Source organism: Moschus berezovskii, chromosome 15 (genome assembly GCF_049115385.1).
Source record: "Moschus berezovskii isolate FMDL1 chromosome 15, NW_MosBer_1.0, whole genome shotgun sequence".
NCBI classification, from domain to species: Eukaryota; Metazoa; Chordata; class Mammalia; order Artiodactyla; family Moschidae; genus Moschus; species Moschus berezovskii.
This window is the reverse complement of record NC_142474.1, coordinates 77,020,269-77,034,258: the sequence shown is the minus strand read 5'-3', so window position 1 is coordinate 77,034,258 and position 13,990 is coordinate 77,020,269. Positions and strand designations below refer to the sequence as shown.

General features: G+C 44.7%; 1 protein-coding gene across 1 annotated transcript in view; it reads left to right on the top strand.

Annotated features, from left to right (window-relative positions):
* PAK5 (p21 (RAC1) activated kinase 5) overlaps window positions 1-13,990 on the top strand; it is a 247,551-nt gene that overhangs the window by 222,840 nt on the left and 10,721 nt on the right. The window contains 2 exon segments of the mRNA XM_055426086.2: window positions 2,852-2,985; window positions 5,542-5,668. Coding sequence (XP_055282061.2) covers window positions 2,852-2,985; window positions 5,542-5,668 — 261 coding nt within the window.

Here is a 13,990-nt window from a genome sequence, read left to right as displayed (position 1 = left end):
TTTTCATTCTAGGGGACTGGAATGCAAAAGTAGGAAGTCAAGAAACACCTGGAGTAACTGGCAAATTTGGCCTTGGAGCACGGAATGAAGCAGGGCAAAGGCTAATAGAGTTTTGTCAAGAGAATTCACTGGTCATAGCAAACACCCTCTTCCAACAACACAAGAGAAGACTCTACACATGGACATCACCAGATGGTCAACACCGAAATCAGATTGATTATATTCTTTGTAGCCAAAGATGGAGAAGCTGTATACAGTTAGCAAAAACAAGACCAGGAGCTGACTGTGGCTCAGATCATGAACTCCTTATTGCGAAGTTCAGACTTAAATTGAAGAAAGTAGGGAAAACCACTAGACCATTCAGATATGACCTCAATCAAATCCCTTATGATTATACAGTGAAAGTGAGAAATAGATTTAAGGGACTAGATCTGATAGATAGAGTGCCTGATGAACTCTGGATGGAGGTTCGTGACATTGTACAGGAGACAGGGAACAAGACCATCCCCATGGAAAAGAAATGCAAAAGAGCGAAATGGCTGTCTGAGGAGGCCTTACAAATAGCTGTGAAAAGAAGAGAAGCGAAAAGCAAAGGAGAAAAGGAAAGATATAAGCATCTGAATGCAGAGTTCCAAAGAATAGCAAGGAGAGATAAGAAAGACTTCCTCAGTGATCAATGCAAAGAAATAGAGGAAAACAACAAAATAGGAAAAACAAGAGACCTCTTCAAGAAAATTAGAGATTCCAAGGGAACATTTCATGCAAAGATGGGCTCGATAAAGGACAGAAATGGTATGGACCTAACAGAAGCAGAAGATATTAAGAAGAGGTGGCAAGAATACACAGAAGAACTGTACAAAAAAGATCTTCCCGACCAAGATAGTCACGATAACGTGATCACTGACCTAGAGCCAGACATCTTGGAATGTGAAGTCAAGTGGGCCTTAGAAAGCATCACTACTAACAAAGCTAGTGGAGGTGATGGAATTCCAGTTGAGCTATTACAAGTCTTGAAAGATGATGCTGTGAAAGTGCTGCACTCAATATGTCAGCAGATTTGGAAAACTCAGCAGTGGCCAAGGACTGGAAGAGGTCAGTCTTCATTCCAATCCCAAAGAAAGGCAATGCCAAAGAATGCTCAAACTACCGGACAATTGCCCTCATCTCACACGCTAGCAAAGTCATGCTCAAAATTCTCCAAGCCAGGCTTCAGCAATATGTAAACCGTGAACTCCCAGATGTTCAAGCAGGTTTTAGAAAAGGCAGAGGCACCAGAGATCAAATTGCCAACATCCGCTGGATCATGGAGAAAGCAAGAGAGTTTCAGAAAAACATCTATTTCTGCTTCATTGACTATGCCAAAGCCTTTGACTGTGTGGATCACAATAAACTGTGGAACATTCTGAAAGAGATGGGAATCCCAGACCACCTGACCTGCCTCTTGAGAAACCTGTATGCAGGTCAGGAAGCAACAGTTAGAACTGGACATGGAACAACAGACTGGTTCCAAATAGGAAAAGGTGTACGTCAAGGTTGTATATTGTCACCTTGCTTATTTAACTTATATGCAGAGTACATCATGAGGAACGCTGGGCTGGAAGAAGCACAAGCTGGAGTCAAGATTGCTGGGAGAAATATCAATAACCTCAGATATGCAGATGACACTACCCTTATGGCAGAAAGTGAAGAGGAACTCAAAAGCCTCTTGATGAAAGTGAAAGAGGAGAGTGAAAAGGTTGGTTTGAAGCTCAACATTCAGAAAACAAAGATCATGGCATCTGGTCCCATCACTTCATGGGAAATAGATGGAAAAACAGTGGAAACAGTGTCAGACTTTGTTTTTTTGGGCTCCAAAATCACTGCAGATGCTGATTGCAGCCATGAAATTAAAAGACGCTTGCTCCTTGGAAGGAAAGTTATGACCAACCTTGATAGTATATTAAAAAGCAGAGACATTACTTTGCCAACCAAGGTCCGTCTAGTCAAGGCAATGGTTTTTCCCGTGGTCATGTATGGTTGTGAGAGTTGGACTGTGAAGAAGGCTGATCGCCGAAGAATCGATGCTTTTGAACTGTGGTGTTGGAGAAGACTCTTGAGAGTCCCTTATACTGCAAGGAGATCCAACCAGTCCATTCTAAAGGAGATCAATCCTGGATGTTCATTGGAGGGACTGATGCTAAAGCTGAAACTGCAATACTTTGGCCACCTCATGCGACGAGTTGACTGACTGGAAAAGACTCTGATGCTGGGAAAGGTTGGGGGCGGGAGGAGAAGGGGACGACGGAGAATGAGATGGCTGGATGGCATCACCGACTCTGTGGACATGAGTTTGAGTGTACTCCGGGAGTTGGTGATGGACAGGGAGGCCTGGCGTGCTGTGATTCATGGGGTCGCGGAGAGTCGGACACGACTGAGCGACTGAACTGAACTGAACTGATGAGACTCAATTACTTTGCATTGGTGAGTGACCCTTTTGCCCAGTTAACCAACAGCAGAATATGCACAGTGGGTTTTAAGAGCAACCCATGAGAAATCTGATCATATCCCCCAGAATAGTTAACTAACCCTACTTTTGTGAGTGGAGACCCTTCTATGGTTCTGCCTGTCTTTATTCTTGATTCTTCCCAAGTCTCACTGACCTGCTGTTTTCTCTGACTTTGCTAATGTGATCTCCATTCCTACCAGCAACTCTCAGCACTGCCCCTTTGTCTGTAATAGACTTCTGAATCTACCTCTCCCTCCCCATCATTACTTCTCCATCATTAAACTCACAGCCCAGATGTAGTCACAAGAAAACAAAAAGCTTAATTTCACCTTCCCAAGTCAAATATTGTCTTTCCATTTTGCCCAGGTTGTGATAATGCGGGATTATCACCATGACAACGTGGTTGACATGTACAACAGCTACCTTGTTAGTGATGAGCTCTGGGTGGTCATGGAATTCCTAGAAGGTGGTGCCTTGACAGACATCGTTACTCATACCAGGTAAGTTTCTTATTATCCAGACAAATAATTCAAGATGCTTATTATTCTTCCCCAGGGTAAGACCTCATTAACCACTTCTATGAACTCTTCATAAGTTGTAAGCGCTTTGAAGGCAGAGAAATGACTGCCCTTTCTTCTGTGTTCCCAGATGCCTATGACAATATCATGTATGTATAGTTCATTCATTCAATTCACATTCTCCCTGCCCTCTAGGAGTTCACTGATACTCATTGATTTTAAGTCAGCAAGCTGCTGAGAATTGAGTTTAAGTGACAAATAGAATTTCCCATCCCTATGAAAGTTTCTAAAACTGAGTTTCATTCTCCTGAGTTGCTAGGCCATTGCGATGTGTTGATACTACCAAGGGTATCTGGGAAAGGCAGGGGCAGGTGAAAGAGCAAAGTTTTATGTAGTTCTTAAAGGACTGATGCTAAAGCTGAAACTCCAATACTTTGGCCACCTCATGCGACGAGTTGACTCACTGGAAAAGAGTCTGATGCAAGGAGGGATTGGGCGTGGGAGGAGACGGGGACGACAGAGAATGAGATGGCTGGATGGCATCACCGACTCGATGGACATGAGTTTGAGTGAACTCTGGGAGTTGGTGATGGACAGGGAGGCCTGGCGTGCTGTGATTCATGGGGTTGCAAAGGGTCGGACACGACTGAGCAACTGAACTGAACTGAACTGAACAAGAATAAACTACATAAAAGAAAGAGAGAGAGATTCTTCAATTCTGTTTCAAATCACCTTGCAAGTAACAATGGTTAATTGCCCCTGTTGCCTCAGCTACTTGCTTCTCTGATGTGCCAGTTGTGGTCATTTCATCAAGTGTATATTAATCACTTTTTATGTGCAAGACTCTTTCCTAAATGCTGGGAGTACAAAATAAATAAATTATAATACCTGTGTAGAATTAGAAAGATGTACATGAGTAGCATAGAAGAGTACCTGAATATCTTTATTAGAGTCAAGAAATATTTTTGATATACAGCAATGTCCAAGATGGGTTTTGAGAGATGCATAGGAGTTTACTAAGAAGGGAAGTGGGAAGAAAAGGGCATTGAAAGCAAATGAAAGAGTATGTGCTAAGACAGTGCTTCTCAAATTTTAATATGCATACAAATTACCCATGGATCTTATTAAAATGCAGATCCTGATTCCATAGGGAAGAGAGTGATACTTTGCATTCTAAGGAGCCCCCAGGCAAGACTAATGCTGTTAGTTCATGGACTATGCTTGGAAAAGCAAGGTTCAAAGGAACACATATGTAAAAAAAAAAAAAAATCATGTACATTTAGGAAACTTTAAGTTTGCTCTCCTGATAGATAAAATGCCAAAGAATTGAAAGGATTGTCATGAAGGAGTTATATCAGATGTCACTGAAATGGCATCCAAATCATAAGTGAATCCAGATGAGCAGCAATAGAGGGGAAGCAAGACAGCAAGAAAGCATTGGGAACCCATGTGAGGGCACTGAGATTCTGCTGCTTCTCCACTGTAATGAGGCAGTGTTTCACTCATGACCCCCTACAGCTCCAAGTCAGTGGTAGACCACCTGAAAACAAAACGATGCTAGGGAAGACACTGAACATCTATCACTAGCATTTCAGCTGGCAGATTCCTATTAGTATAGCCAGAGGCCACAGCAACCCTACATGGATACAGATACAGATAGATAGTGTGTCTGTGTGCGCATGTGTGTGTATGTGTGCTCGGTCACTCCACAGCCCTGTGGACTGTAGTCATCAGGCTCCTCTGTCTGTGGAATTCTCCAAGCCAGAATACAGGTGTGGGTTGCCATGCCCTCCTCCAGGGGTCTTCCCAACCCAGGGATCGAACCCAGGTTTACCCGCATTTCAGGTGGATTCTTTACTGTCTGAGCCACCAGGGAAGCCTGAAGAGAACTGTGAAAGTGAAAGTCACTCAGTCGTGTCCAACTCTTTGCAACCACATGGACTATATAGCCCATGGAATTCTCCAGGCCAGAATACAGGTGTGGGTAGCCTTTCCCTTCTCCTGGGGATCTTCCCAACCCAAGGATCAAACCCAGGTCTCCCACATTGCAGGCAGATTCTTTACCATCTGAGCCACCAGGGAAGCCCAAGAAGAGAACCATGGTCATGCCCATGTCCAAGATGAGGAAAAAGAGACCCAAGGACATTAGAGGACTTCCTCAAGATCACCTAGGAACCATTCCTGGAACTATATATAGCTCCATTCAGTGTCCCTCTCTGCAGGACCCTGGCGGTTTGTCAGTACCTGGGGAATTACCTGTAAGAGTCCAAGGAAGTGCATTTGCTCTAATGACCCAAAGACCAGCCACTAGGGCTCTCTTTCCTTCAGTTTATACTTGGCCCCTGTCATAGTTAGGGTTAAGCCTTAGGTTCTGGGAATCAGGTCCCAAAGACTTCCTTTTCCTTCCCTGTAGGTTTTCCAGACATGGACTGGGGAGCATGGACTGGTTCACTGGAACCCAAGGGAGCTACCTCTCTTGATCATTTCAAAGATGGTCTTAAACCTGACCTAGCTCCTTCAATGTGATTTCCTTTCTAGAATGAATGAAGAGCAGATAGCTACTGTCTGTCTGTCAGTTCTGAGAGCTCTCTCCTACCTTCACAACCAAGGAGTGATCCACAGGGACATAAAGAGTGACTCCATCCTGCTGACAAGCGATGGCCGGGTAAGGTTTTCATGTTTGGTCCCTCCCCAGTTTGCTTTGTCACTTCATCTGTCACGGGTATTATCTTTCCAATAGCACTTTCTCATAATTCTGATTTTCCATGAGTCAACCTACGACACTTCCCGGAAGGCTTACAAAAAGGAAATCACCATCCTCTGTGTCATCCTGTTAGTCAGAATTATCTGTGAAATGAATTTGAAGGATAATTTTCCACGTTAACAATAAGCATGGGAAGTAATATGGAAAGGTCTTTTGTTTTCCCGCCACATGCTTATTTTTGTTGGTGGGGGAAAATGACTTTTCTAGGACGTGTCCGCCCTACTCATGTCTGCAGTATCACTAAGAGTCCCTGCAAATGACAACTTCCAGTAATTTGAGGGTGTGTATGTGTGTGTGTTAAGTCACTTCAATCGTGTTTGACTCTGCGACCCCATGGACTGTAGCCCACCAGGCTCCTCCATCCATGGGATTCTCCAGGCAAGAAAACTGGAATGGGTTGCCACGCCCTCCTCCAGGGAATCTCCCTGACCCAGGGTTCGAACCTGTATCTCTTATGTCTCCTACATTGGCAGGTGGGTTCTTTACCACTAGTGCCATCTGGGAAGTCCTTTGGGAGAGTTTAATAAAGATATTGGTGGATGTAGATCAGTCAAGAGAAGTGTCATGAGGACCAGGATGGAACACTGATCTTGCCACCCCATGCCTGAAGAGGTAAGGTGCAGAACGCGTGACTGGAATCTGGAAGTAGTGATTGTCGCAGGAAGAGGGCTGCTGGCAGGAGCTCTGAGCCTCATTGGAAGCCAGACCCACAGTGAACCTGCAGGTTGGGAGCTGGGTCAAAAATAACCCAGCCTCACTCTGGTCCTTCCTTCTGGGCTCCCACTGGAGCCCTGCATTGAGTGACTGAGGCCAGCTGGAAGCCATTAGCGGGTCAACACAAGTTGACCTCCCAGGGCTCAGAGAAGAGAGGACCTAGATCTAGAAGGATGAATGGAAGATATCCACCACACTGGTGTATCTCTAGGCTCAGATTTCTGCATTTACCATCACTGCAACCTACCCAGAGAATTCACTTGAAACTTATCAGCCACACCAGGGTACAAAACACCACAGAACAACAGCCACGGAAGGAATGAGTTGATGTTCCCAGGAAGACTAAGTTAGAAGAGCTTTGAGGTTTTGCTATTTAGGCTCTTTCCATGGAGTCGCAAAAAGAATGGGGCGTAACTTAGCGACTAAACAGCAACCTCCCTGAACTCCCACCAGATGTAATAGCCCCTGGATGAATGGAGCCAGTGTCCTTTTGACGCACCTGTCTTTTACCACCCAGCATCCTAACATGGAAAACATCCATGTCATCTGAATTTGCCCAGGAATGATCAGAGGGTAGCCAGAAGCTTCCCAAGCACTTCGGCTTTTCTTCGTTAAAAAAAATAAAATAAAGATTGATGATTTTATTGCAGAAAATCCAGCAAATTCAGAAAAGTATAAAGGATAAAATAAAGATCACCATAATCCCATTTTCCATATTTCCATGTATACATGTGTAATTTATATATGCATGAATGCACGTTAAATCGCTTCAGTCTTGTCCAGCTCTGTGCAAGGTCCTAAGGATGAGTAAAGCAAAATCACTAATTTCATTCAGTTTATTCTAAGCGTCTAGGGGTGTGATCATAAAGTGAAAGTCGCTCAGTCGTGTCCGACTCTTTGTGACCCCGTGGACTATACAGTCCATGGATTCTCCAGGCCAGAATACTGGAGTGGGTAGCCTTTCCCTTCTCCAGGGGATCTTCCCAACCCAGGGATCGAACCCAGGTCTCCTGCATTGAAGGCCGATTCTTTACCAGCTGAGCCACCAGAAAAGCCCAAGAAGACTGAAGTGGGTAGCCTATCCCTGCTCCAGGGGATCTTCCTGACCCAAGAATCCAACCAGGGTCTCTTGCATTGCAGGCAGATTCTTTTCCAACTGAGCTATCAGGGAAGCCCTGATATCAGGGTGCGATCATAAACAGATAGGTAAACGTACAAATAAAATCACCACCAGATAGGCAAGGTGATACATTCTAAGTTTTCTATGAGTCGTTGATTTAAGCCGAGTAAGGAGAAGGCAATGGCAAGCCACTCCAGTACTCTTGCCTAGAAAAATCCCATGGATGGAGGAGCCTGGTAGGCTGCAGTCCGTGGGGTCGCTAAGGGTCGGACACGACTGAGCGATTTCACTTTCACTTTTCACTTTCACACATTGGAGAAGGAAATGGCAACCCACTCCAGTGTTCTTGCCTGGAGAATCCCAGGGACGGGGGAGCCTGATGGGCTTCCATCTATGGGGTCACACAGAGTCGGACACGACTGAAGTGACTTAGCAGCAAGGATGGTGGACAGTACAGAGTCTGCAGAGGCTGTCAGAGAAGACCCCTCTGCAGGGGGTGGTGACCACGGAGACTTGTCAGGGGGTGGGGCCTGTGGCCATCGGGACTGTGTGCAGTCCCGGAAGAGGAAGCGCAGTGTGTGGGCGGAGCCTGGCAAGAGTGAGCTCGTCCACATTTCAGAACAGGGCTCCCTGGTGACTCCAGTTACTATAGAGAAAGGAAATTTTGTTTCTTAAAAAAGAGAGCAGAGAGGGAGTGTGACTACTCCAAGAAAAGGCTGAGAGTATAATTTATACTAACATATTGGAGTTTTTGACTCACTGGAAAAGACTCTGATGCTGGGAAAGGTTGGGGCGGGAGGAGAAGGGGACGACCGAGAATGAGATGGCTGGATGGCATCACCGACTCGATGGACATGAGTTTGAGTGAGCTCCGGGAGTTGGTGATGGACAGGGAGGCCTGGCGTGCTGTGATTCATGGGGTCGCGGAGAGTCGGACACGACTGAGCGACTGAACTGAACTGATAGAGCAGAAGACATCTTTGTTTACTGTCATAATAATGAATCACATGATTTTAAGTCAAACGTTATTTTAGCATTCTTGCTTGGCTCTGAGAGTTGGCTGGGCTCAGTGCAGTGACTTGTCAGATGAAACATCTGTACGTTTTCTTCGGGCACATGTCAGGTACATGCACTGACTGGTGACTGCACACTTAGCTGTAACTGTCCTCCAGCACCCTACCATCGGGCTTCTCCACGTGGCCATCCTCACAGCGTGGGGGCTGGAGTCCGTGAGTGAGTGTCCCAAAAAAACAGGGTGGCAGTACGGCATTTTTATGACCTCAGAGTCTCATAACGTCACTTCCACCATGATCATAGCCCTTCCAGATTCTGGGGGAAGAAACATAATACCCTCCTGAGTGAGAGGAGAATTGAATCACATGATAAGAAGATCTCAGGGACAGTATTGTTGTTGGCAATTTTGGAAATATTGTCTATCACACAGGTATGCTGGGTTCTCTTCCTCTTGGGAGATATTCAACATCATCAATCCTGAGAGAACTGTAAATTAAAACTATGAGATATCATTACACACCTCAAAGAGTCGGACACGACTGAGCGACTGAACTGAACTGAACTGAACTGTAGAGCAGCTAAAATGAAAAGCAGTGATAACACCACTGATTCATACATTGCTCGTGCAAGTGTAAAATGTAGAGCCACTCTTGACAAATGGCTAAGCAGTTCCTTTCAAAACTAAAAATGGACTTGCTATTATGTGACAGCAGTCTCACTCTTAGGCATACATTCCAAAGAAATGGAAACTTATTTCCACATATGAGCTTGCACACAAATGTTTATAGCAGTTTTAGTCATCATAGCCCCCAAACTAGAAAATATGCAAATGTCCTTCTGAAGGTGAATGATGGCTAAATAACCTGTGGTGTGTTTATACCAGGGAATACTACCCAAAGGAAAAAGAGGAATGAATGAGTGACACGTTCATGAATTTGGATGAACCTCAAGGAAATTACACTGAGTGAAACAAAGTCAAACTCAAAAGGATACACAGTGCATAATTCCATTTATGTAACATTTGTGAAATAACATAAATATGGAGATGTACAGCAAATCAGTGGCTGCCGGGGTTACAGACTGGGAGTGTGTGCTATAAAGAGGTAGCATCATCGTTTTATGGTGAGGTTACTGTTGGTTATCAATTTGTGATAGTAGTTGTATAAGACTACAATGTTGTAAAATTGCAGAGTACAAACACAGACACACATACACAACATACACAAGTGAGTTCATATTTAACTAATGAAATCTGAGCAAGCTCTATGGACTGTCCATCAATTTCTTGGTGTTGATATCATGCCATAGCATATAAGATGCTAATATATAGGGAGAACTGGATGCACCTTTCTTTGCAACCTCCTATGAACCTGTATCGGAGAAGGCAATGGCAACCCACTACAGTACTCTTGCCTGGCAAATCCCATGGGTGGAGGAGCCTGGTAGGCTGTGGTCCATGGGGTCACTAGGAGTAGGACACGACTGAGCGACTTCACTTTCACTTTTCACTTTCATGCATTGGAGAAGGAAATGGCAACCCAGTCCAGTGTTCTTGCCTGGAGAATCCCAGGGACAGGGGAGCCTGGTGGGCTGCCGTCTATGGGGTCGCACAGAGTCGGACACGACTGAAGCGACTTAGCAGCAGCATGAACCTATATACATTTCAAAATGTGGGACGAATTGAGAGAAAAGCATGGAAACATATGCATGACCATATGTAAAATAGATAGCAAGTGAGAATTTGTAGTGTGACACAGGGAGCCCAACTCAGTGTTCTGTGACAACACAGAGGGATGGGATGGGGAAGGAGACAGGTGGGAGATTCAGAAGGGAGGGGCCGTGTGTACCCTGTGGCTGATTCACATCGAGGTACAGCAGAAACTAGCACAATATTATAAAGTAGTTATCCACCAATAAAGAAAGTAAAAAAAACAGTGAATTGCTCACGTTTAAGAGGATAAATCTTTTCTGGCCTCTCAGAGACTACAAGGGAAATTATTTGTTATCAACTGAAAATAAATTGTTCACTATTTGTCCATGATAGAAATAATATCTAGTGAGTCACCAATTTGTGTTAAGCAGGGGTGTTTAAGGAGTGATGTTTGAGGTTTGAAAAGGAAAATAAATAACCTGTTATAGAGTGGTTGTAAGAATTACATGAAGTAATTAGTATAAAACCATAAGAGGTAAACCAAGTACAAAGTGGATGCCCAAAATGAAGGCAATCCCGACCCCCAAGCCTTGCAGTTAAAAGTTGAGTAAATTTATCCGTGATTTTTCCTTGGCCTGGGGTTTGCATTTAAGAGATGATACTTAGGGACCACTAGACAGTGAGTGACTAACTTTTATCAAATTCATTGGCTGAAATGGAAATCAAACCCATATCTTCCTAAGCCCAATGAATGCATCTATTAAAAAGAGACATTTACAAGTGATCTTTGTCGTCTTTTTACTATAAATTGGCTGCCACACTTTAAGAATTAGGAAATTTCACATGAAATTTCAGATGCCTCTCTCACTTAAAAACACTGTGCTTGACTTCACACATGGCAGTCATGGAGGTGGTATGATGGGGGTGAACAGCATCATGGTTCAAATGTTGCTGCTGCCCCAGTCACGTGGTGCCATGTCAGCCCTCACTAACTGCACCTTCAAATGCCACCACTTGCATCTCTTTGCTTGGGGACTTTCTCTGGACACTGGAGTCTGCTCTTCTAGTACAAAGCAGGCTAGAAATTCCAAAGAAATTAACCTCCACACTCCCCAGAGGCAGCCTTGAAAAAGTGATGGGAATTGATGTGTAAATACCTTAGTTGTCTCGCCCTTGGATGGAATAGCACAGAGGACACATTATACGCAGTCTCCCAGACATCCTCAACAGGATTGAGCTCTAGTTCCCAAGGTGGTAGCTTGCTTGCTAATTAGTCCTTGAATGACCACCTTCCCTTCCCGGTTCTATTTCTCCATTTGACTGTGAGTGATTCCTGTGTCTCCCCAGTACATGACTTACACTGAATCCTTATCTCAGCATTTGCTTCTGGGGGAGGAGGGGTCCAAGCTAACATAGTGCCAGAAATAGCAAATATGTTTGTCCCCTTTCTCCTATAAGATTTGAAGTGAGGGTTCAGTTCAGTTCAGTCGCTCAGTTGTGTCCGACTCTCCGTGACCCCATGAACTACAGCACGCCAGGCCTCCCTGTCCATCACCAACTCCCGGAGTACACTCAAACTCATGTCCACAGAGTCAGTGATGCCATCCAGCCATCTCATTCTCCGTCGTCCCCTTCTCCTCCCGCCCCCAACCTTTCCCAGCATCAGAGTCTTTTCCAGTGAGTCAACTCGTCGCATGAGGTGGCCAAAGTATTGCAGTTTCAGCTTTAGCATCAGTCCCTCCAATGAACATCCAGGATTGATCTCCTTTAGAATGGACTGGTTGGATCTCCTTGCAGTATAAGGGACTCTCAAGAGTCTTCTCCAACACCACAGTTCAAAAGCATCGATTCTTCGGCGATCAGCTTTCTTCACAGTCCAACTCTCACATCCATACATGACCACGGGAAAAACCATAGCCTTGACTAGACGGACCTTGGTTGGCAAAGTAATGTCTCTGCTTTTTAATATACTATCAAGGTTGGTCACAACTTTCCTTCCAAGGAGCAAGCGTCTTTTAATTTCATGGCTGCAATCAGCATCCGCAGTGAGGGTTAAAGGATAAGTAAGGGGGGCTAGACTGGCAGCCAGAACCTGAGAATGTTCCACAAGTCCTCTGCGGGGCCCCTGACAGTCAGCTGGATGTCAGTGTCTCTTCACCAAGGGTGTATACTCCTCATTTTACAGCGTCTCCACCAGCTCACTTAATTCTTTGGTATTATTTTCCTGGATCCTCAAATTGTTAGAATTTTACCATTAGGAGGAGACCCGAATATGATCTCCCAAAAGCTCTTCTTAAACAGAGACTCAGGCATGAGCTTGCTTATATTCATTCCTTTCCAATAGTCTCTGAGATAGACCCAAATTCTCCCAATTTCTAATGCAGGGAGCACAGCATGAAAAGTCAGGAGACCCCAGGACTGAGTTTTCATTAATACTGTTGTACAGTTTGGGCAAGTTACTACCAAGCTCTGAGCTCCATCGGAAGGCGGAGGGGCTGCCTGGGGCTTCCAGGCCTTTGCAGCTCAGCTGCTCAATGCCTTCCCTCTCCTCGAGGCTTTGGCTGCTGAGAAAGTGGGCCTTCAGCCGGAGGCATCACCATCAGTCTGGCCCCTTCTGTTACTTCTCTCAGATCCTTCATTCGGGGGTCATTGCTCTTTTTAAAACAGAGGTTCCCAGACTTCAGTGACCATTAAAACCCCTGGAGACCTTAGCAAAAATATTCTTGGGCCCTTGTCTCAGATATCCTGATTCAGTCAGGCTGGGTGCATCTCTGAGAAATCTCCAGCTGATGATATGCCCTTGAGTACCATTGCCTTGTAGGAAACACCCAGAAATAAAGGCACAAAAGCATCCATCTTTCTGTCTTAGCAAAAACCTGGAGCAGATGCAGCAGTTCTTTGGAGTCCATACAATTCCCAAAACAAGGGTTTTACATTCTGTGTTAAACTTATCTTGTGGGTAGAGTCTCTCTTGCTCCCCCTCTTGCAAGTTTTTGTGGGGCCCTGACTGGTGTCTCAGACAGTAAAGAATCTTCCTGCATTTTAGGACACCCGGGTTTGATCCCTGGGTCAGGAAGATCCCCTGGAGAAGGGAATGGCTACCCACTCCAATATTCTTGCCTGGAGAATGCCATGGACAGAAGAGCCTGGCAGATTAGAGTCCATGGGGTCCCGAAGAGTCAGACACGACTGAGCGACTAACACTTTGTGACTCCTAGCCGGAATGCACTGATAGGGATAAGAGCTCAGGTTTAAGTAACAGCTTTCTGAGTTCTAAGCTCCAGTTCCTCCTTTTGTCCCTGTGGAACCAGCTACATCTCCTGTTTGGGGGTGGGCAACGTGCTCACTTCAGTTCTCCTCATGGGACAAATGTGGTTTCCTAAGTAGCTGCCTTGTGCAATCCTATCTAAACTAAGGCTCAGCCTTAAGTCTCTGTGATTTGCTTTTAAGAACTGCTTACAGTGCTTTATTATACTCATTACTTGAATTTTCATTATCTACTTGCAGATTTATTTGGATGAATGTTGTGTGCAATTATGTTCTTTCAGAAAATTGTCTCTTTTATGTACTTGGATGAGTAAAAAAAATCATGCAAAAGCACTTATACTCCTACAACAGAAGAACAGGACTGGCTTCCAAGTGTTGAGTTTCAATTCCTGATCTTACATTTTGTCAGGGAGATAATTATTGGTCTTTCAGGTTTGGTATCTTCTTTTAATGTCTG